This window comes from Aethalodelphis obliquidens, unplaced genomic scaffold (genome assembly GCF_003676395.1).
Source record: "Aethalodelphis obliquidens isolate GAN/ISIS:26980383/991018 unplaced genomic scaffold, ASM367639v1 scaffold4, whole genome shotgun sequence".
NCBI classification, from domain to species: domain Eukaryota; kingdom Metazoa; phylum Chordata; class Mammalia; order Artiodactyla; family Delphinidae; genus Aethalodelphis; species Aethalodelphis obliquidens.
In genome coordinates, this window is record NW_020837948.1 from 4,643,903 (window position 1) to 4,666,857 (window position 22,955).

Below are 22,955 nucleotides of genomic sequence, written 5' to 3' on the forward strand. Positions count from 1 at the left end.
AGCCCTTTGGCAGGCATCTATGCACATGTTCCTGGAGTAACCTGCACACAGCTTGTGGGAACCAGGGTGGGCAATGAGAACCTTGTCCTCCAAATACTGGACATCTGTGTTCTGGTCACTGATGGCTGTTTCTGATCATGAGGTGCAAAGAGGAGGGCAGTCATTCTTCTTTAACCTCCCCCTCCATCTTGCAACTCTCTTGTTCACTGGCTGAAGTGACTTCCAGGGAGTTTAAAGGGATGGTGCCCCTTTCCCTTCTCTTCATTTCTCTATTTTTCCTCTTTTGGGAGCCAGACATTAAAGACTAGGACATTCAAAAGCAACTGCATGTATGAGGAAAATTAGAAAGTGACTGCGTATGCCCAGCGAAAGGCACAGGCTCAGAAAAACACTGAGAAAACCTTAAGTTTACACCTCAGATTGATCACTGGCACAGAGATAGTCTACAGCAATCAAAAATAATAACAAAACCCACCACACCCTGGGGAAGAGGGAGAATTGGATTTCTAGAGTTACCACATTATTAGATTCAAATGTCTAGTTTTCAATAAAAAATCACAAGGCATATAAGAAACAGGAAAGTGTGGTCCACTCAAAGAAAAAAAATCAAAATAAAATGTCCCTGAAAAAGACCTGATAGCATATCTACTTGACAAAGACTTTAAAATATCCTTCTTGAAGATGCTTGAAGAACTAAAGAAAGATGTGAAGAGAGTCAAGAAAATGATATGTGAACAAAATAGAAATATCAATAAAGAAATAGAAAACCCAGAGAGAAAGCAAACAAATTCTGGAGCTGAAAAGCACTGAATGAATGAATGAATAACTGAAATGAAAAATTTACTAGAATGATTCAAAGGTTTATTTGAACAGGCAGAGGAAAGAATCAGCAAACTTAAAGATAGGACGAGAGAAATTATTGGGTCTGAGAGACAGAAAGAAATAACATTGAAGAAAAGTAAACAGAGCCTAAGGGACTTGTGGGAAACTATCAAACAGAGCAACATATTCATTGTGGGAGTCCAAGGAGAAGACAGAGAGAGAGAGAGAGAGAGAGAGAGAGAATATATGAAGTAATAGGGCCAAAAACTTCCCAAATATGATGAAAGACATGAATATAAACATCAAAGAAGCTCAATGAACTCCAAGCAAGATGAATTCAAAGAGACCTACAAGAAGACACATTATAATAAACTTTTGAAAGACAAAGAGAGAATCTTGAAAGCAGATAAAAAGTATCCTCTGTAAGACTTTCAGCAGATTACTCATCAGAAACTTTAGCAGCCAGAAGGCAATGGGCGAATATAACCAAAGTGCTGAAAGAAAAAGAACAAAACTGTCAAGAAAGGATTCTATATCCAGAAAAACTATGCTTCAAGAGTGAGAGAGAAATCAAGACATTCCCAGATAAACAAAAGCTGAAGGAGTTCATTACCACTAGATCTACCCGGTAAGAAATTCTCAAGAGAGCCCTGCAGGCTGAAATAAAATCACTAGACAGTAACTTGCAGCTGTAGGAAGAGATATTGTAAAAATCTCACAACAGGTAAATACATGGGGAGAGTGACACTAGCATCATGGCAGCCCCAAATGTCCCTTATTTTGTCCTCAGTTCAACAACAAAAATTCAGCATCCATCCATGAACGAAAGTGCCTCTGTGGGAGTTGTGGGATCCAGCACCATACACCAAGGGACCCGAGAGGAGTCTTTCCCACCTGTGCATCAGCTAATAGGCAGACAGACCTCAGTACTGGCAGCGAAGCCTGCAGTAGCCTGTGAATTGGCTCCAGCCACTCTTGGCTGTAGTCCAGGAGCAGCTGGAGAACACTGACTTGGGAGGTCACACACAGATGAGAGAGCCTTTGTGGAAGTCCAGTTTTCCAGAGGACAAGCTCTGGCACTCCATTGGAGCGAAAAAGCAGAAGTTTGGACACACTGGAGTGGCAGTTAGTAAGGATTGGAGGGCTTGGGATGAGGCAAGGCCTCATAGGTCAATAGTAACATTAACACTAATAAAACTACGAATACTAATGCTAATGATAAACAGATGACTCTTTCTAAATGTTCTCTATGTGTTATACATTAAACTGAGCACTTTTTATATGCCTAATTTAATTTAACCTACAAATATCTCTGCTGCTCATGGTAGGGGTGATTATCATTGGAGAAATTGAGGCCCAGAGAGGGGAAGCTTGCCTGGATTCCCCCAGTTCACAAGTAGCCAGACCTGGCTTTGCACTTAAGTCTGCTGACTAAGAGGCATGCCAAGAAAGCCAGGGGCCCATTCAAGGAAGAGCAAGCATGAGGGTACTAGGGGGTATAGTGGGAGGCAAGAAAGATGGGGATGTTTATAACTTTGGACACTAGATGTGGAAAACTGATCTTCATTCTGAGATAGTTTAGAGGCAAGTAGAGGCTTGGGTTTAGGATAAGCCCTTTAGGTTCAGGAGAAGGAAGACAAGGCCAGGCTGGAGGCTGCCTCAGTAGCCGAGACCAGAGGTGATGGGGTCTGGACTTGTGTGGGGTGGAAAGCAGAAGACAGATCAGGGAATTGGAACCTGCAAGATGTGATGATTGAGGTGGTGCTGGGAATTCCCACTTATAGGAGGGGTGAGGCTGAGGTGCTAAGCAGGGAGTGAGGAAGGAGCTCCTCGCCTTTCTGGATGAGGAGGCCAGCTTCGGTAACACAGATGTGGGTCCAGACCCCGGCTCTGCCACATACCAGCTGTGTGACCTCAGGTAGGTTACCGGTCCTCTCTGAACCCATCAGCTGGGTGCACACCCACTTCCTCCTCCAGGCCGGGGCAAGGACTGGATGAAACAAGTGCTTCATAATTTAAAAGCCAGCACCTCGTTTTCCTGATTCTCTTCTCTGTAGTCTCACATCTTCCAAAATCTCTGACCCTACCTTCCAGGGACTGACACTGACCCTGCATGACTGCTGTGGGGCTTACTTTAAGACCTTCCTTCTGGTAACTCTGGGAGATACAGTCCAGGACACCTTTGTATTTGTTTATATAAACCCCGTCAGCTTGCAGTCGACTCTTCACGACATCCATAGGAGTTGCTGTCCCCCAAGAAATTGCTCCTGTTAAGAGAGAGACAAATAGGTATCAGGGGCTGGCTGGTTGGGGTCTGGAGGGGACCCGGCTCCCTGCAGATTTCCACCATTCAGAGGCTTCATATGCTGCTGGGGGACGTGGAAACAGCTCAAGGTCAGGACCTATGAAGGGGGTTCTTGATCCTCCCTCGCCACTGGCTGTGGGACTTTGCAGAAGTCTCCTGCCACCTCTAGGCCTTGAGTTTGTCTTCTGTAAAATGGGCCAGCAGCACCTATCTTCGTGGGGCTGCTACGAGGACAAATATCCTGAGGCATGTGAAGCATGTAGCACAGGGCCAGGTCCATCGCTAGTGCTTCCTAAGCAGAAGGATTTATTAGCAGCTTCTATTGGAGGAACAGGAACAGGCCCCATAGTACTTTCCGGGCACAGGGGAGGGAGACCAGGGTGAGGCCTGAGGCTGAAGGCTGGCAGCTCCCCAGAGGCAGGATTTACTCTGAACAGGAAGAAGACGCTAAACAAACACTTTCCCATAGCCTGCTTGCCAAGGAAGGGTCAGCTTAGGGATTGCAGAGAAGAGCAGGGTCAGGTCTTTAAAAAGCTCTTATCTTTTCCAGTGATGTGGAATAGAAGCCTTAGGACCATGGGCCGCTGGGTCATCTTCATTGGATAAGTTCAGGTGTCCTGGTTTGAGTACTTTGTGACTTTAACGGACTCTAAGAAAACAACGCCAGGTTATTGTATAAACAGAGAAATTGGCACATTCTTTGATGGGGAGAGAGAAACAAACCAATGCCAAAGTCCAAGGCAGCTGGTTTGCAAGGTTTTGTAACTGCGGCCCAGCAGCTCCCAAAAGAGGCCTTAGCCTGTCCCCAGCCCCCTGCCCATCCCAGCCTCCTGCCCTTGGTCCTCTGGGAGCCCTCTGGACCTCTCGTCCCTCCTGCCTTCTTCCAGGATAAATGGGGCCGCTTTTCCCCTGGAGTCAGCCCAGGTGCTGCCCTGGCACACTCCCCTGTTCTCAGCCCATGGGCGAGGGTATTACAAAACCAGGTTTGACTGCCAGGCTACACGCATCTGCTCTCACCAGAAATGAGAGCAGCCGGGGCCTGTCTGCGTTCTCAGTCAAGAAGTACTTACTGAGCACTTACTGGGAGCTGGCACAGGCCAGGCCTCAGGCACAAGGCAGGGAATGGGAACACTGGGGTCTGGTGGCTAAGATGTGGGCTCTGTTATGTGTTTCCTAAGTTTCAAGCACAGCTGATTAGATAATGAGGAGGAGGGATGACAATTTTCTTCTGTCCAGTGGATCCTTCCCATCAGCATCAAACATACCATGTTATCTGCCTTTTTTTTTTTTAATTGGAGTTTGGTTGCTTTACAAGGTTGTGTTAGCCTCCACTGCAGAACAAAATGAATCAGCCATACACATACAGACATCCCCTCCCTTTTGGACTTCCCTCACATTTAGATTACCACCGTGCATCAGATAGAGTTCCCTGAGCTATACAGTACGTTCTCATCAGTTATCCGCCTTCTTGAGAAGCAATCCTCTCTTGACTTCCATACCCCTCTCTGACTACAGCTGTGTTTCTCTCTCTCCCGATACAGCACATTCAAATCTCTCAGAAGTGTTTTTTGTCCTTGGGCTCTCCAGTTTCTTTCATCCCATTCTCTCTTGATCCCACTTCAATCAGGTTTTCACACCCTTCTCTTCATCAAAATGGGTCTTGTCAAAGTCCCTGGTGACCTACTGCATTGCTAAGTCCAAGCAGTGGGAATAGCAAATGCAAAGGCCCTGTGGTGGGGAGAGAGCCAGGCACAGTCAAGTTTCAGGAAAGAGACCAGCGTGGCTGGAGCAGAGCAAAGTAAGGGGACGGTAGCAAAAAAAATGAGTGCGGAAGGGTAACAGGCAGCTGGAATGCTGATGGTCTTGAAACCATTGCAAGGTCATTGACTTTTACCCAAGGTGAAATGGGCATGCAGCGTGGGTTCTGAGTAAGGAGGTTAAGTAACCAGTCCATGGTCACAAAATGACTAAGTGTGGATTTGAACTTGGATCTTTCTGACTGCAGAGTCCCTACTATACTGTCTGCATTAGCTGTGTGACCTTGAGTTGGTCACGCTGAACCTGTTTTCTCACCTGAAAAATAGGGAGACTTATTCCTACCTTCTGGGGCCAATGAAAATCTCACATTGGAAAGGTTTGCAGGGTGCCAGTATTCAAAAAAGGTGAGCCATGACAACAGAGTTTCTTTTCAAAGCTCAGTGATACCTGACACAGAGTAAGTGCTCAAAATATACCTTCCAGCTGAAAGCTGTAAGAGTCCAAATAGGGACTCAGAGAGAAGGGGATGGGAGAAAGAGGGGGGACCATTCCCCATTCCTAGCCCTTTGTCTGCCTGGCTAGGTCTGGCCATAGCAGGTACTTAACAAAGAATTGTTGGATGAGTGGCTGGATGAACCCTGCCCTTCCCCAGGGCTGAGAAGGGTATGGTCGGCTCCCCAGCTGTCTTGCTGCCATGGTCAGCACGGGGGCAGGGATCAGCCATGCCGCCCTTACCTGCCATGCCTCCCGCCAGCCACACAGCACAGGGGCTGGGGCCTGTGTGGGCCTCGGGCGTGATCCAGTCACTCAGGAACAGATAAGGGATGAAGTAGAGGCAGTAGCCCGGGACGTCCCGCAGCAGCATGGCACTGGCGCCCCGGTACAGCCCTGCCAGGCCTTCAGTCCGCACGATGGTTATGATGCAATGCACAGGCCCCTGGTAGGCTGGCTGCTCCCCAAGAGCTGCCACCCTGGGCTTCAAACCGAGGTTGGCTGCAAAGACAGTGCAAAAAGATAGCAAGTGACCTGGGGGCAAGAGAATGACCACTGTCTGGTATTGGAGTCAGCCCAGCCCATTGACAGTTCCCACTCACGTCACCAATTGATTTTTACCAAAACTTCTGACCGTCTTGGCAACTCAAATGAGTATTCTGAAGTCCAAGCAGGGAGCTCCTGCCAGCATGTTCAGCCAGACTGGACAAAATCCCAGCCAGGTGATAAAGCACCTGTTGCCTTAGAATGCCCAGAGGTTCTCGGTCAACCATCACTATGTCTTTTTAAGTAAATGTGACTGCACGATGCCTTGGATCAAATATGCTGAGGCATACCAAGCTCCTTCTTGAAGCAGAGGCTGGAAAATCCAACACCCTTTGTGTGTGTGTGTGTGTGTGTGTGTGTGTATGTGTGTGTGTACTCATGCATAGTGTGGTAAAAAGTGTATGAGATTTGGACGCAGACTGTCCTGGTTCCAAATCCTGGCCCTGCTTACCAACTTTCTGACCTTGGTAGGCACCTGTTTAGCCTTTGTTTCCTTACCTTTGAAAAGGGGACAGGCCAATACCGTATTGTATACTTGAAAGTTGCTAAGAGAGCAGGTCTTAAACATTCTCACCACATACACACACAAAATGGTAACTATGCGAGGTGATGGATGTGTAAACTGACCTCATCTTGGTAATCGTTTCACTATACATACATGTACCAAATCATCACATTGTGCACCCTAAACTTACACAAGGCTATATGTCAACTGTGTCTCAATAAAGTTGGAAAATTGTATTTTTTAAATAAAAAAGAGAACAGGCTGTTGTGAGTATCAACAAGGTAATACCTATAAAGAGCTCAGCATGGCGCTAGGAACACTGTAGGGGCGCAATGTTATCACCAGATTATTACTGAGACCAAGTGGACTGGTGTGAGTTGGGTGCAGGATGCACTGGCTGGAGGGCTGGACATGTTCTCACTGACTCTCTCCAGCCCTGGCCAGGCTGTGCCCTGAAACAGCTGTAGGGCAGTACTGGTGCCATTGGCCCTCAAAGTCCAGGGGCACAGGGTGCTGTCTCCTTAGCTGACCTCTGGGGTCTCTGCTGGCAGATCATCAGTTGTTATATCAGTAGCTTCTTTACAGGACGTGTGTAGACAGCAAGTAGTGACTCTGTCTGTCCCTCTAATTCTTCCATCGGGCTTCTTCCATCTCCCTGCCTCATGCCTGTCTACTCTGCTACGGACCTTTTATTTATTTATTTATTGCGGTACGCAGGCCTCTCACTGCTGCAGCCTCTCCCGTTGCAGAGCACAGGCTCCAGACGCACAGGCTCAGCGGCCATGGCTCACGGGCCCAGCCACTCCGCGGCATGTGGGATCCTCCCGGACCAGGGCACGAACCCGTGTCCCCTGCATCGGCAGGCGGAATCTCAACCATTGCGCCACCAGGGAGGCCCCTGCTACGGACCTTTTAGCACAGCTTTGACTCATGGCCAGAGAGACCTCCTAGTCCCAGTGCAGATAAAGCGGACTCATGTTCTCAACTTTCCCTTCTTGAAGAACTAACATGACATGGCCAGGACAGAAACAGAATGAAGCTTGCCTGTGACCACATGCGTATTTTGCCACCTGGGTTTAATGCCCTGTAATCACCCTCTCAATGGGGTTTTACACATGCTGGCTAAGAGACAGATCACTTTTGCTATATAGGTGAACATCCAAGCCCCCTACAGAGCCCCATCTTTATCAGATGAAGATTAGGAAAAAATACTCAGCTTCATGATGCCACAGCCCAAACCGGAGATTTAGGAGTAAAGTACAACCTGTCCTTTTCACTCAACCCAGAAGTAGGCGAGGTCCAGGGGGAGGTTCCTATTTGCCTGGAAAGTATGCTTGAATAAACTAATCCCGTATTTTCTTTCTATGTTGGGGGAACAGAGGCATCCTGGTCACGTACATTAGGCCAACTACAGCGTGGGCAGGAGGCTGAGTCTCATTCTATAGTCTATAGCAGGGAGTGAGCAGGAGTGGTGGCCAATTTTAGGGGCACATGGCCCGCTGAGCTCAGAGCAAGATCAGACACTGTGGTCTTTGAGAATCCACTGAGAGGTCACTGAACACCCCTTTCTCTCCCAAATCCACTATGATACCACCAGGGTCATCCTGGGAAATTCTGACATTAGCCCACATAGATGTTAATTGTCCCAACATATAAACTTTGCCTGGGCCATGCTCATGTCGAAGTAACAGTGATCTGTCCCAGGAGTCAAGGTTTTCATGAATCAACTGTGGGTATGATGTAGCTTTCAGAAGTTACTGATTGAAAGAGAATGTCCTGATAACATTCTGCTTGTGTGGGAGACAGATGTTGAAAAAAAAACTTGTCTAACCTCCAACTGACTTTGTCAACAAAAAACCTGTACTTTTTTCCTTTTCTTTTCAGGATAATCAATAAGGAAATTCTCTCACATTCTCCCAGGGTTGTAACATAAGTGATCTAGCTTTTATTGCTTGAAAATGATCCATTTACAATTATTACAGCAAAAGAATTGTCATGGTGACCTGGAATACTGACATGAGTCTGAACTGGTGGCCAAGGCCTTCTGGACACAAGTTGATACTGTGAAGCCCTTGGAACTCCTTCCAGCTCCCTCAACCCCAATATATTTAAAGAAACTTTTTATTTGGAAATAATTTCAAATTTGCAAAAAAAAAAAAAGTACAAAAAAGGAAAACTGTACACAGAACACCTTTACCCAGATTCACCTATTGTTAACATTTTACCTTATTTTTTTTTATGGTTTGTATGCTCTCTCCCTCCCTCCCCCTCTTCTCCCACTCCGCCCCCTCACTTTTCACTCAAACACGTGTGTGCAATTAAACTGAACAGATGCCTTTGTCCCAGTGCCTAAACTTTGCCTGGGCCATGCTCATCTCCAGGTAACAGTGACCTGACTTGGAGTCAGGGTTTTCACGAATCAGCTGTGGGTACAATGTGGCTTTCAGGAGTTACTGATAGAAGGAGAGAATCTGATAAAATTGGAAAAACACTTGGCCAAACGAGAACCAGCCTTGACATCAAGACCCAAACCAGAACCAAATCTGTACTTTCATTTTTTTCTCCCAAAATAAGCAATAAGGAAATTCTTTTGCACACACATGCATACATAATTTTATTCTCTGACCCATTTCAGGGTGAGTTACATACAAAATGGTCCTTTACCCCTAAATACTTCAGTCTGTGTTTCCTAAGACTCGGGATACCATTCTACATACTGTGGGACAACAGCCGGGTTCATAATCTACATGGACAATACTTGTATCTAATGTACTGTCTATGCTCATACCTTCCTGTGATCTCGTGCTGACCTTTAGAGTGTTCCTCCCCAACCCCCAGGACAGGATCCAGTCTATCATGTATTATATTTAGTTGTCAGGTCTCTTTAGCTTCCTTTCATTTGGAGCATTTCCACAGTCTTTCTTGGGTTTTTTTTTTATGACACTGCCACTTTTCAAGACCACACCACTCCCTTTCTTGTTAACAGAACTTTCCTTATCTGAGGCTTGTTTGATGTGTCCTTGTTATTACATTGAGATGATGCATTCTTGGCTGGACTTCTTCCCTGTTCTTAAGTCTCACCTTTTTTCCCATGAAGACCAATCACTCTTAATAGCCCTTGTCTTCTCCTCTGGCCTCCTCTGCCTGTTGTTACTAGTTTGTTTTTTTAACTGAGGTATCATTTACATTCCATAAAAGGTGTAGCTTGTAAGTGCACAGTTGGTGAGTTTTGACCATGGCATGCACCAGACACCATATCCTACTGAGAAAATGACGTCTTAGACTTGAAATAAACTGTTTTGGTTACTCAGGCAGAGCAAAGAAGCCTACCTAGCCTCTCCTGCTTTTCAAGGCAAAAGGATTCTGTGACATCAATGACGTGTCACTCAATGAGAAGCAAATCTCTGTTATGGGCCCACCTACTTTAGCAATAGTGGTATGGACAATTCATAAGGGACCACAAGGCAGAAGACCGCTGGGATTCTGATCAGTTGCTCAGACCACAAGATGCTCTGTGGCTCAGCTGGGGAAGGAGTTGCCCAGGAGTCTTGGCAGCTAGACTTAGAAAAGCACCGAATCAGAGCTTCTGGTAACTCTAGCAGTGGACCAAATTTAGTTTGTGTAAAACAAATTTTGGTGACCCTTAAGAACTGACTTGGGAGGTTGCTGGCAAGCAGCTCTTGGAAATATGCACATCTGATACATGTGGATTTGTCTTTGTGCAAGGAACCCAAGGAAGGAAGTAGGCACCCTGCTCACACTGAACCATTGCCCCTCAGCCTGTTGTTCTAGAACCTTCAGGGCTTTGGCTTGGGGTGCACACATGCAAGTGAAGGGTTCACATTAGGTATATTTCCTTCTAGAATGAAATGTATTTAGTTTCTCTAATGAGAATTTTTTGTTCTAAAATGAGGATAAGATGATGAATCAAATTCTGGTTATTTCTTAGCATGAGCACTTTGTCATTAAGGCCATTTTTTGCTGTACTCTCTAAGTCAAGAGTCTTTTACTATGATAGGTAGAGTTACACTCAGGATGCCTGTGGTTTTCTTTGTTTTCCCAAATTCATTTAGGGTCAACTCAAGCGCCCTACACCGAGACAAGCAGGATGTTCAAAGTTGATAAAATTGCCCCCCACCCTGCTCCTAACCTTCACCTAGGAGCTTAGGAAGGCCTACACAGTTCTAAAAAGACCCCTCCTCTGGGCTCCCCTGCCTTGTCCAGCTCGGTCCCCGCCATCGCTCCTCGGAGCACACACTGTGGCAGTCTGGCTCCACCGCTCAGCAGCAGTGTCTGCTGCCTTGCTTGCTGGCTCCTGCCTGGGCCAGGAGGTCCCTCTGTAGGCAGGTGCCTCTGCAGGGAGCTCTGCAGAGAGTACGGGTGTCCAGTTTGGTCAGTTCTAACAGGTACACATGCAGCCACTCCTTGGGGGGTCCTCCTACCTCAGAGAGGCTGCACTGGCCCAGATGCAGGCTGAGGTCCCCACAGATCTGCCACTAGTGCCCCTCTTCTCAGAACCCAGGGTCCTGTCACTGCCTCCCGCTGTACCCTTCCCAGACACAAACACGAACAAGTTTCACTTCTTTCCTTTTTCAGGCAATGCTGTTCAATTTCTTCAGTGGGTCATGACCTTGGAAACAGGAAAGTCAGCTGAAACACAGTGACTGGTCACTGATCCACTGAGGTAAGGAGGGCCCAGGCCTCAGGAGCCTCTCTGGAAGGGAGAGCGCCACCAATCCTCCTCTGTGTGCCTATGTTAGGGTGGGGTGGAAATACAACATCATTTCTCAACAGGTCACTTTCTCCAGAAAATCCTTAACAAGTCCGCCACCCACTGATGAGGTCCTGCTGGTCCCCAGTTAACGACATGCAGGCTCACCAAGTGTTCTGTGCTCGAATGCCTCTGGGCCAGCAGGCTCTCAAATGGAAGGGGGCAGCATGGGGTTATTTCAAGGGACCCACCCATCCACAAGCATTATAGATTGACAGAATTCCTGAAATATCTCACATACATGTCTGGCCATTTTTCTCATATGTGTAGGTGCTATTGTGGGAACACAATAACAATTACTTAAGTACACTGATGATCCATGGTAGCTTCTTGTCATATGTGTTTTCTTAATCTGTGGACACAAAGTGAACAGCCGTTCTATGGGTTGGTCTCCATCATATATATGTAAAAGGTACTCGTAGAAAAAGCTGGGACCCCTAGTCCATGCCAAGGCTGTGCCCCTGCCGTGGTCTGTCCTGGCTGCTGCTGTTTCCTGAGCACGTTGTTTTGCCTTAACCGTGAGTTCAGTGAGTTTCCTGATGATAGGAATCACACACTGTGGCCTGTCCCAGGCACTGTGGCCCTGTGCCTGACACTGTGGGCCGTATGTGCCTCAACATCCGTTCAGTGAACACTTGAGCATCTGATCGGCAGCTCTAGCACCGGGGCCTCCCAAAGCTTCACCTCCTGTGCTCGGCATTCCTCCAAGCCCAGCCCTGTCTGGTCCTTGTGCCAGAGACTACAGATGCTAAAAGAAACTTCCAAATCATAAGCTGCCACACTTGTCGAAGATGTTATGGAAGCATCCAGTAATGTGGATGGACATCCTCCAACAAACAGGTTGGGTATAGCCTCTGTGGTTTGGGTTTCAACAAGCTGAGGGACCCCTCAGTTCACTTCCCCAGGGTATTACCAACTGGGAAGCTCTGGCCCAGTTCCTGTTTCTAAAGAGTCCAGCAGTTTTCTCATGATCTAAAGAGTCCATGATAGGCAGATGGTTTAGTAGAAAGAGCCCTGGATTAGGAGCAGCTGGGATTTGCTCTGTTTCTCAGTTTCTATTTACTGTACAACCCGGTGCAAAGGACTCAACCACACTGGGCTGCAGTTTCCTCATCATACACAAAAGGGGAAGAATCAGTGGCCTGTCCACATCATTCGGCTTTTGTGAAAATTAACTGAGAATGTTGGCAAATGTACTTTACTAAAATGTGTGTTGTGCAAATGTACTTTACTTGAGGCAAATAGTTATCATTCCTGTCTTTATTACCTTGCCCTGATGTGACTTCAGATTCCGGAAGTGCTGGACTTGCTAATCTCAGGCAGCCATGCCCTGCTGTCACCTGCCATGACCTGCCAAGCCTACTGTGGAAAGATTGTAGATACCGACCCAGCTCTGAGAACTACCAACACTAGTGTCAAGTCTAGAAATCAGGACAATATTTGCCCTTGTCAATTGATTGAAAGAACAAATGGATGTATCCCCACTGTATGTAACTTACACAACGGTGTGTTATGTTGTGTACACCTTCATTAATCTTGGCAAGCTATGTGGGACCACAGTTTGAAAAATATTCAGTCACACTGCCCAGAACTCAAGGGCACCTCTTGAACTGCATGGCTATATGCCTGGCCTCTTCACAAACCTCCTCCCTCCACTTTTTTTTTTTTTTTTTTGCAGTATGCTGGTCTTTCACTGCTGTGGCCTCTCCCGTTGCGGAGCACAGGCTCCAGACGCACAGGCTCAGTGGCCATGGCTCACGGGCCCAGCCACTCCGCAGCATATGGGATCTTCCCGGACCGGGGCACGAACCCGTGTCCCCTGCATTGGCAGGCGGACGCTCAACCACTGCGCCACCAGGGAAGCCCCTCCCTCCACTTTTGGGCTGCCATTGCTCCAGCCCTCACTTCCTACAGGCACACAGCCTACTTGAGAAGAAGGCCCCGACTGTACGGTCCTGGCTAGTCTCCAGGTTTTTGTGCCCCTTATCACATTCCAAGGGTTCCTGCCTTCCCAGAGGCTTCCTTCTTTAGGAACTGAATGGAGCAATGTGTATCTCTTTACGGAGCTTAGCATCAATAATTCCTGCCCTGAACTGGGAAATTCTTAGAAAGTCCACTGTATCAAAAGGCTAACCTGCCTGGAGATAAGTATGCTTCTTGGCAGCCACACATCTTTATGGGAGCAATAAAACTGTGTTGCCAAAGAGACAAACTGATGTAGTCAGGGCCTCTGAGGCACAGCTGTTGACCTTCTCAGCCAGACATTTCAGAAGATCCAGGGAGAAATGGTTTTGTCCCATTCTGTCATCATGCAGATTCTTGAGCTCAAACGGGCTTTGTGTTCAGGTGTGTGGCTGACGATCTTACTTGCCCAGATCACCCCTCAGCTGGCACTCCCACTGTGACCATCCAGTCCAGCTTGTCTCCTCTCGGCATGTCCAGATATTAGGACCTTCTCCTCCTCGAATCCTGGCCACACTCTGTCCCTTTCATTCCATCAGATTATCTTAAGTATGGTAGAGTCAGGCTTCCTCAACTTCCTTCCTCTTGCCTCAAAATTCTCTCGCAATCGTCTCTTGCCTTCTCCCCTCCCAACTTGGAAAAGAAAGTCTTTTTCCTTCTTTGCCCATTGGTCTCCGTCCCCACTGTCACCCTGACTTCAGCAACTCTCCCTTCTACCCTCTCCTTCCCCACGTTGGTGACACGAGTCTCTCAGGACTGTGTTCCCAGGGTGTGGAGCTGCATGGCCCGGGGCGGAAGAGCCCAGGGAGCATGGACAAGTCACTTAAGCCCAGCTTCAGTTTCCCCACCTGTCAAATGGAGAATGTGCGGATTTCATAGAGTTGCTGTGGTGACTGAATCACGGGATTTGTGTTAGCACAGAGCACATGGCTGGGGCGCAATACTTGTTAACTACAGCTATTAGCATCAGTATAGTTCCCTCCCGAACTCCTTTACAGCGTTTTCTCACTGACGTCTACCCAGGTCTTATTGCAGCTCACCTTGGCATTTGCATCTAACGCCATGACTTCAGCTGTCACTTCTATGTCTGTCGCACCCCTGTCTAGACCTCCAGCCCTGACATTCCATTTGCAGTCCCTCCCTCGACAGGAACCAAGGTCAAGTCCCCACAGTTCTCACTCGAGCCTACCCCTCCAGCCAGGGTCCAAACCAGCAGCAGCAACGATGAGTATGTGTGCTCCACTCCACGCCAAGCTCTGTCTTGCATGCTTCATCTGCTGGTGAATTCCCTGCGTGGGAGGTACCACCTCCCTCATCGCCACCCAACTTTGAAATCCTGGGTCATTTTCGACACTTTCCTCTCTCCTGCTGGGCCTGTTGGTTCTACGTCATCAATGCCTTTTCCATCTGCCGCTCCCCTCTACTCCCAAAGCCCACGGCCCCGGGTCTGGCGTTCCCAGCCTCTCGCCTGGTCTGTGGAGCAGCCTCCAAATCAGACTCCTCACCTCTACTATTCCCACCCCCTCCCATCCCTTCTGAAGGCCAGGTTCACTTCCTACCACACAGCTGTGCTCAGGTCATGCTGCTGTCCAAGATGCTCCACTGCCTGCAGAACAGAAAGGAAACCCATACTCGGCTAAAAATCCAAGCTCTTCACAACTGACCCGGCATCTTCCACCCCTCCCCCCTCATCCTGCCACATGCTTGCCTTTCCTGCCACTGACTCTTTTTTTTTTAAGATTTTTTTTTAATGTGGACCATTTTTTTTAGCATCTTTATTGCAGTATAATTGCTTCACAATGGTGTGTTAGTTTCTGCTTTATAACAAAGTGAATCAGCCATACATACACATATATCCCCATCTCTCCTCCCTCTTGCATCTCCCTCCCACCCTCCCTATCCTGCCCCTCTAGGTGGTCGCAAAGCACTGAGCTGATCTCCCTGTGCTATATGGCTGCTTCCCACTAGCTGTCTATTTTACATTTAGTAGTATATATAAGTCCATGCCACTCTCTCACTTCAAATGTGGACCAGTTTTAAAGCCTTTATTGAATTTGTTACAATATTGCTTCTGTTTTATGTTTCGGCTTTTTGGTTGCAAGACATGTGGGATCTTAGCTCCCCGAACAGGGATCGAACCCGCACCCCCTGCACTGGAAGGTGAAGTCTTAACCACTGGACCACCAGGGAAGTCCCTTGCCACTGACTCTTTCCTTACATCGTTTCTCAGTCTGAAACAGCTCTCCCTCCCTACATCCCCACCTCCAAATCCTAGCCAGTATTCAAACACCCAATGAATAGCCACTTCCTCTCTGGAGCCTTCCCGGTCTGCAGAGCCAGATTCTGAGGTTCCAGAGCCTTCCTGGGGCCCTTCTCATTCTGGTGCACAGCTGATTCCCCACCAGACTGAGTGCTCTATGAAGGCAGGGGCTGTGCGTGTCTGATACCTGGTTTACCTACTCTGCTTGGCTCAGAGCAGGGCCTCGGGAAACGCTAGTGAATGAATGAATCAAAGAGTGAATTCAATCAAGTGTAACCCTCAGCCCTTTGCCTCCAGCTGGGCCTGGTGAAATTACTATGATGGTCAGCACAGAGTTAATGCTGAGTCCTCCTCTGATTCCGCAAACTCTGGCCTCCTGTGGTGTTGAGGGCTTTGTGATCTGCACATTAATTAGGCTCTTAATGAAAACACAGACCTGAAAGCTCCCAGATGGGGGAGGAGTGAATGTCATTGGCCACCGGGCTCCAGGATGTGACTTGGCCCAGGCAGCAGAGGGACCTCACCCCTGAATTCCAGCTCGGGCCCAGCAGGGTGCCTAGTGAGGCTCATGCCTGGGCGAAGGGTAATGATAACTTGAAAACGGCACCTTTACAGGCACCTTACTGTCAAGGCCAGACCTGAATTAGTTCAGGCCAAATGACAGAGGCCCCAGGAGAAAACCTCCGTGAAGTTGGAAGAGTTTTCACGAGGATAACTGCCGTCTAGCATGTACTGGTAGGCAGCGCCCAACGGACACTCCCTTTAAACTTTAGCAACTGCCTATGTAATTTGGTAAAACCCCTCTGTATAACAAATTTCACAATATGTACCAAGAATCTTAAAAATGACTGTACTCTTTGGCCCAGTCACGAATCAAAGAGCCCACACATTTGGGGAAATGACTGTAAATGAAGGCAACTCTTTATGGACAAATTTGCTGATCACATCACTATTTTTAGAAGAGGAAAATCTGTAAACAACCTAAATGTTCACTAGTAGGAAGACTTCTAACTAATAAGTTTAGTTGCATAGCTAACAATTATTTCGTGTTTTCAACGTACCAGACATTGTGCTAAGATCTTCCTGTGTTACATGTTATCCCATCCCATCCCAGTTATGAAGGAGCTACTCCTGTTACGCCTTTTATGCATATGAGTAAACTGAGGCTTGGCGACAACAGGTGGGGGTAAGATTAGAAACAGGTGGCCTAACTCCAGAAACTGAATTCTCACTACACTGTATCATCCCTCTCAAAGTGTGTGTGTGCGTGTGTGCGTGTGTTTATTTGATGGAATATTGTACATCTATTTTAAATATTATCCATCTATTTTAATTTTATAATTCTATTTTAGTAACATGGAAGATGCTTCTGTTTTACGTTGAATTAAGAACAGGATGTGAAACTGTCTATATAACATTAGTACAACCTCTCAAAACATTTAATCCATGCATATAGAACAGAAAAAGGAAACATATTAATGTGTTAACGGTGACTGTATTTGGGTGGGTGGGCGCTTTCTCCCTCCACATTCAGACAGTGAGGATGAACTCAATGGCTTTATATTTGCACGTCTCCAACATGGCGTAGTCTCTCATAGCCCGTTGTCACCACCCGGGGAAGTGGACTGGCAATTCTGGGGTAAAGCCACAAGCCATGAGCAATCCCACAAGCCCTGCACAGGGTAGCCTGCAATTACCCATCTCAGCCCAGTTATCAGGGAGAGCGGGCCTGACTCAGAGCAGAGACCACAAGCTCGCAGCCAACCACAGCCCCACACTGTCCAGCCCACACAATGCTTTCGGCTGCATGGTGTTACATTGGTTTGTGTTTGGTTTTGTTTTTACTTGAATTATCTGACAATTTCCAGTTGGAAGATCCTGGGAAAATCTAGCTTTCTGCCTTCTCTTAAAAAGAAGATCCAGGCCACATGGCAACAGTCAGCCAGAGCCGGGTTGCAGCCACCCCTCCCACGGGATCTGGGCAGCTTGCAACTGTGCGCACCACTCCCGACTGCCTTCCCAGAACCAAGGCTGACACATGTGCTTAAACTGCTGTGTTTCTAACAGCAGAGTGATATGGAAAGTGAAGTATGTTCTGTGTTTCAATAAAAAGAGGAAAAACGAAACACAGGTTAGGAGGGCTGTAGGTGTCCAAAAAATGGAAAAGGGTACATTTTCCAGGTACCTGTGCTTACTTATGTTACCTCCCTGGTCCCAGCGAGTCTTTGAGTTTTCTACCTCTGGCCAAGAGGGTTCCCGAGGAACAAGTGAAAGATAACTACACCCTTCCTCATCTTCTGGAGAGATTCCTGGCAGAAAGTACTGCCTGATGACCCACTGCCTGCCTCCCATGCTTTATCCCCAATAGTTGATCCTGACCAGCACCTGTAGTCGCCAAAGCCCTTTCCCCATGCATCTGGGGGACAGGGGAAGGTAAGGAAGAGTGGGCCACGCAGAGCGGAGCTGCCCAAAGCCACAGAATTCAGACCCATCCCTCGAAGCCCACAAGCTATGTCCACTACTTGAACACTGTCATTTTGGAGACATCCTCCAAGTCCCCTTTCCTCCCGCAAAGTTTGCAACTGGTTTTGTACATGATGATTTTGTGCAAAGGCCCAGATATTACCAAAGTTGTTGTAGCCTCAGCTTCTACAGAACCCTGGGGCAGAAGCAGAAACAGCATCAGTGGGCTCTGAGTCAGTTGCCTGGGTCTGTATCCCAGCTCCGCCTTCCACTAGGGCAGTGACCTCAGGCTGATGATGGAATCTCTCTGTGCCTCAGTCTCCCCTTTGTAAATGTCTAGGAATTGGGTTGTCGTGAAGATTAAACACACACCAAGTTCTTCGCACAGTGCCTGGCACGTGGTGAGGGCTAAGTAAATACTGGCTGCTCGGCCCCCATGGCTGTGACTCTTCTGGGTTAGTCCAGATCAGAGGCTCTAGGGGCACAGCTGAGGCGGACCCTCCAGTCTCGGTTTCTACCTTCCCTCCGCCCACTCAGGTCAACCGTTTTGTGTCCGCACTGCCAGCTAAGCCCCTGGGATCAGGCGCTAATGACTTGGAGCTTTGCAGGGCTGAGAAAAATCTGTGTGCAGGACCTCCCTTGGTCTCTTATTAAGAGCCTTCCCTGAGCTCCCCAAAGATCAGCTTCCTGGCACACACTGGGGAAGACAGAACAAACACATTTTCGTTTTCTGTCGCTGCCTCAAGCGGTTTACTTAAGAACCGGTTTCCTTCTTGCGCCACGCGGATGAACTTACAGCCTGAGGCCATGGTCCCGTCTGGACAGGAGTAGGGTCACGGAACCACCTCCCGCCCAGATGCTGGAGGAGAGGGGGGGGGCACACCATCCCCATGTTCTCCCTGCTCAGCGGGCTTCTCCAGGAAACAAGGCTCCAGAAGTGTCCCGACTTCCTGGACGGGCAGTTCTAGAGAGTCCCAGCCCAGGTGGGCTGTGCCTCAGGCTCCCATGGCCCAGGAGAGCAGGCATGGGTGGCCCTCGGTGCTGCCCTAACCAGGTGTACCGTCCTGACCTCTACGCTCTCCTTCCACCCCTCCCACCACCTGCCCCGGAGCCCTTCCTGACCCCCAGCCTGGCTGAGAGCCCAACCCACTCCCTGCCACCCACCCTATTTGGAGTGGCCCAATTCCTGTCTGCCCGTCTGCTGGACAGAGCACTACAAGAGGCACGGAGCCTTCTGTTCATCGCTGTGTCCCTAGCACCTAGCCCTGAGCCTGGCACACAGCAGGTACATAACTATTGTGCGTTGGGTAGATGAACAGGGCTAACAGTCATGCTGACCTCCCACTGTCGGGTGGATATTAAATGAGATGATGCACACACAGCGCTTAACACAGTGTCAGGACACGATGAACACTTAGGCAGCTGCTCATGGAGGCTGCTCAGCTCCCTAAAAGTGAGGCTCCTGCCCTGGCTGTTCTGCTCCTATCCTTCCTCCAGTCTCCGGAGGCTTCTAGCCTGGCCTCAGGACCCCTGCAGCTCAGGCCTTAGCCTGCCAAGTCAGCCACCATTCTAGAACCCTCTGCAGGAAAAGTGTAGGTGGGCGAGGACAGAACAGAGAATGGAAGCAAACACGGTGAAGAAAGTTTACCCATTAACTTGCCTCCAAACGTCCCGGCATTTATTGAGAAACACCTTCCTTGGTGTCTAGGCTGGCTGAGGGCCCCCTCACACGTACAAAGCATGCCTACTCCTCTCTCTTCCCCTTCCATGGACAAGGTGCCCTGGTTGTGAAGGAGGTGGGGCTGCCCCCAGGAGCCTCATCACCGAGACTCTTGCAACATCTGGACCCCAAAGAGCTTTAAGGCTTATGGAGAGATTTCCTCTGCACCCTAGACTAACACAGCTTTTTGGAAGTAGACAGGATAGCGCAAAAAACCAGCCTGGGGGCCAGGACTCCTGGGTTCTAGGCCTGTCCACGACGCCCTTCATTTCTCTACATCTTTGCTTTTGCCTCTGGGATAGGACCAAATCAGCGAGCTCCAAACTCTTCTCAGAGGTGTGACCTCTTTGGTCAAACTGAGCTGTACCAAGACACGATTCAGTATGTCAGGTGGATGGAGGTAAGGACCTGCCTGCCCCGTGTCTCCCTGGGCGGCCCCCATGGGAGTATGCTCTGTGACCCTCTGGGTGAGCCAACCCGCTTGTCGCCCTGCATCTCCCCTCATGCTGACAGGGGCCCTGAGCACCCAGCAGGTGTGACTCATGTTCTTGGGGTAGCAGGGACCCCTGTGAGGAGTATTAGCATTGTGCTCAGAGTGTGTGCAGACCTGCCCTAGACCCCTCCCCGGCTGAGCAGGGAGTGCAGGCTGAATCGAGGAACCTGGGTTGGGGGCAGGAGAGGCACTGGCCTGGGATGCTCCTGAGCGAGCTTTTGGGGCTTCAGCCATGGGGCAGAGCCGACCCCCCCGCCTCTGTGGGCAGAGGGTTCACACGGAGGCCGTTCAGGAGGCTGCCGAGGAGAGGGGTCTTACCCATGAGATCTGTCAGGTATATATCTGAGGTGAAGGAGGGACCTGGGATGCAATCCTTCCATTATACAGAAAAGAGACTGAGGCCCAGGAAGGGATAATATCTTCCCTGAGGAGACAGAGTAAAATGAGAGCCAAGGACCAAACCCCAAGGTACTGAAATTTGTCCAAGACCCCCAGCTCATCCCTCCTCTGGAGCTGGCGCTATCTACTCTGCACAGCAAGTACCTTCCCACTCTTTCCATCCTCCTTTATCAAAACTGCTCCAGGAGGAGTCAGAAACCTCTTTCCCAGCAGGGAGGAGATGAGAGCTCCAGCTCGCGGTGCAGGAGTAGCTACGCAGCACATAAGAAATGAAGCTCTGGGCTTCCCTGGTGGCGCAGTGGTTGAGAGTCTGCCTGCCGATGCAGGGGACACGGGTTCATGTCCCGGTCCGGGAAGATCCCACATGCCGCGGAGCGGCTGGGCCCGTGAGCCATGGCCGCTGAGCCTGCGCGTCCGGAGCCTGTGCTCCTCAACGGGAGAGGCCACAACAGTGAGAGCCCCGCGTACCGCAAAAAAAAAAAAAAAGAAAAAAAGAAATGAAGCTCTAATGGAACACCAAGGGTGAGGGAGGGGCGGCCCGCTTCATGGCCCTGCAGCCAGTTCAGCTTGAGGCCTCCCTGGCTGCAATCCCTGGTGTGGGGGGGGCAGGTGTGGGTCTGAGACCTGGGCAGTCACACAGGGCCCCTCAATGCTCTGCTGTCGCCCTTTTAAAATTCTTACTAATTTGTGATCAAAAGATCGCATTTTCATTTCACCCTGGGGGGCTGCAAGTTATGTAGCTGGTCCTGACTGCCCAGTCATTAACTGTGTGTCCTTGAATAAGCATCTTAACCTCTGGGAACTTCAGTTTTCTCATCTGTAAAATGGAAAAAATCACAGCACCTGCCTCAGAGAATTGTGTTGAAGACGAATTAAGAGAACCCACGCGGGGCTCTTTGCAGGCACCGGGCGCGTAGAAAATCTTCAACCAGTGAGAGTTACCACTACAGATAAAATGATTCAACGTAGATGCCCTGCTCCATAAAAAGATTACTAATCAAATCCCAGACCTGGGAAACCAGGAAAGGGTCACAGGTCCCCAGACACCAGCCCACTTCCCCTGGCCGCTTACCTTCCCGAAATGGCTCTGTTTGCATCTGCAGCCGGATCTTGATGAGGTCCACGGGCGCACCCAGCCCCACAGAGACCACGCCAGCCACCATGCTGGCCAGGAGCAGGTCAGACAGCACGCGGGGTGAGCCGGCCTCGGGCTCCTGGCACCGGTGGTGGCTGAGGAACCTCTGTGTGTTGCTGAAGACCCCAAACACCACTGAGTTGTAGACAGCGATGCTGGTGAGGGGGAAGGCCATGCCCTTGAAGAAGCCAAACACCTGTGGGGAGACCCAGGGGGAGGAAGCATGAGGGCCTATGCTGCCCTTGGCAGAGACCTTGCCCTCCTGGAACCTGCGGGCTGGCAGGGGAGACACCATAGGAGAAGCAAACCAGTACGTTGGTGGAAAGAATAAAAGAGGATGCTGATGTGAGGGGAGAGACAGGGGAGGGCGAGAGCATCCTTAACCCGAGGAGGAACCGGCTTCTGCATGAAGCTTTGGTTCCTGAGCCGTGATGTGCTGGGCCTGGAACCTGCATTTGTCACTGGAGTGGCAGTGTTCTTGGGCTGTGGCTGAGGGCAGCCCATGGAGCCCCAGTGGGTAGTGGGCTTACCAAGCACCACACACTCTTTCCTCATGTGTCACTCCAACAAAAGCATTCTCTGGGCACGTGCCAGGCCCTGGAGGACAACAAGAAAGACACACTCTCCGCTCTCACTGAGCTCACAGTCTGGGGGCAGGGGAGGGGGGACCCAGACAAACTGACAGGCAATTAAAATATAATGTGCTAAGCCTGTAGTGATGGGGTAAGAAGGGTCCCCCAGCATCCCAGGGGCACCTGGGCCAGCATGTAGCTGGGTGCCCCGAGCATGGGAGTCTATTGGAAAAAAGCCAGAGGGGGAGTCCCCGGATGAACAGCACGATGTGGCTTCTGTCCATACACACTGCGTTCTCAGCAAACACCACAGATGCTCCACTGAACCTGGAAAATTCCACAGGCTCTTCGAGGAGTCAGTGCAGCACACATGGCACCAAAGATGAAGAAGCACCAGGAAACCATTGTAAAAACTCCAGGCTGTGCTCAAACCCACTAATCCCGACCTGAACGCATGCCCCCTGTTTGCAAGGGGCAGGACACCTCCTCACACAGGCGTCCACACACGCATGTGCACGCAAACACATATGCACGCACGCACCATGCTTCAGCCTCTTCCTCTACAACAAGGTCCCTCAGATAACTTGAGACATCACTTAGCTCTGAGCTGCTGTGTGTCAGAGGAACACCCACAGTCCCCACAGAAACCCCAGAGCGGAGATGCAGGCTGGCAGACACTGCGGAGAACATGTGCCAAAAAGGAGGCTCAACAGCTGCCGTTCAGGGGACACGGGAATCGGACAACATTACCC

At 49.4% G+C, this 22,955-nt stretch overlaps 1 protein-coding gene across 7 annotated transcripts in view; it reads right to left on the reverse strand.

Moving 5' to 3' along the window:
- SLC25A48 (solute carrier family 25 member 48) overlaps positions 1-22,955 on the reverse strand; it is a 44,019-nt gene that overhangs the window by 11,585 nt on the left and 9,479 nt on the right. For 4 of the 7 annotated variants that reach the window (XM_027096855.1, XM_027096858.1, XM_027096880.1 and 1 more), the window contains 3 exons: positions 21,569-21,827; positions 5,621-5,878; positions 2,374-3,089 (listed from right to left, as the gene is read on the reverse strand). In XM_027096855.1, the coding sequence (XP_026952656.1) occupies positions 2,746-3,089; positions 5,621-5,878; positions 21,569-21,827 (861 nt within the window). In that variant the 3' untranslated portion in view covers positions 2,374-2,745. Of the gene's footprint in view, positions 1-2,373; positions 3,090-5,620; positions 5,879-21,568; positions 21,828-22,955 lie in introns of those variants that run through there. The other 3 variants (XM_027096887.1, XM_027096869.1, XM_027096897.1) reach the window with 2 other exon arrangements.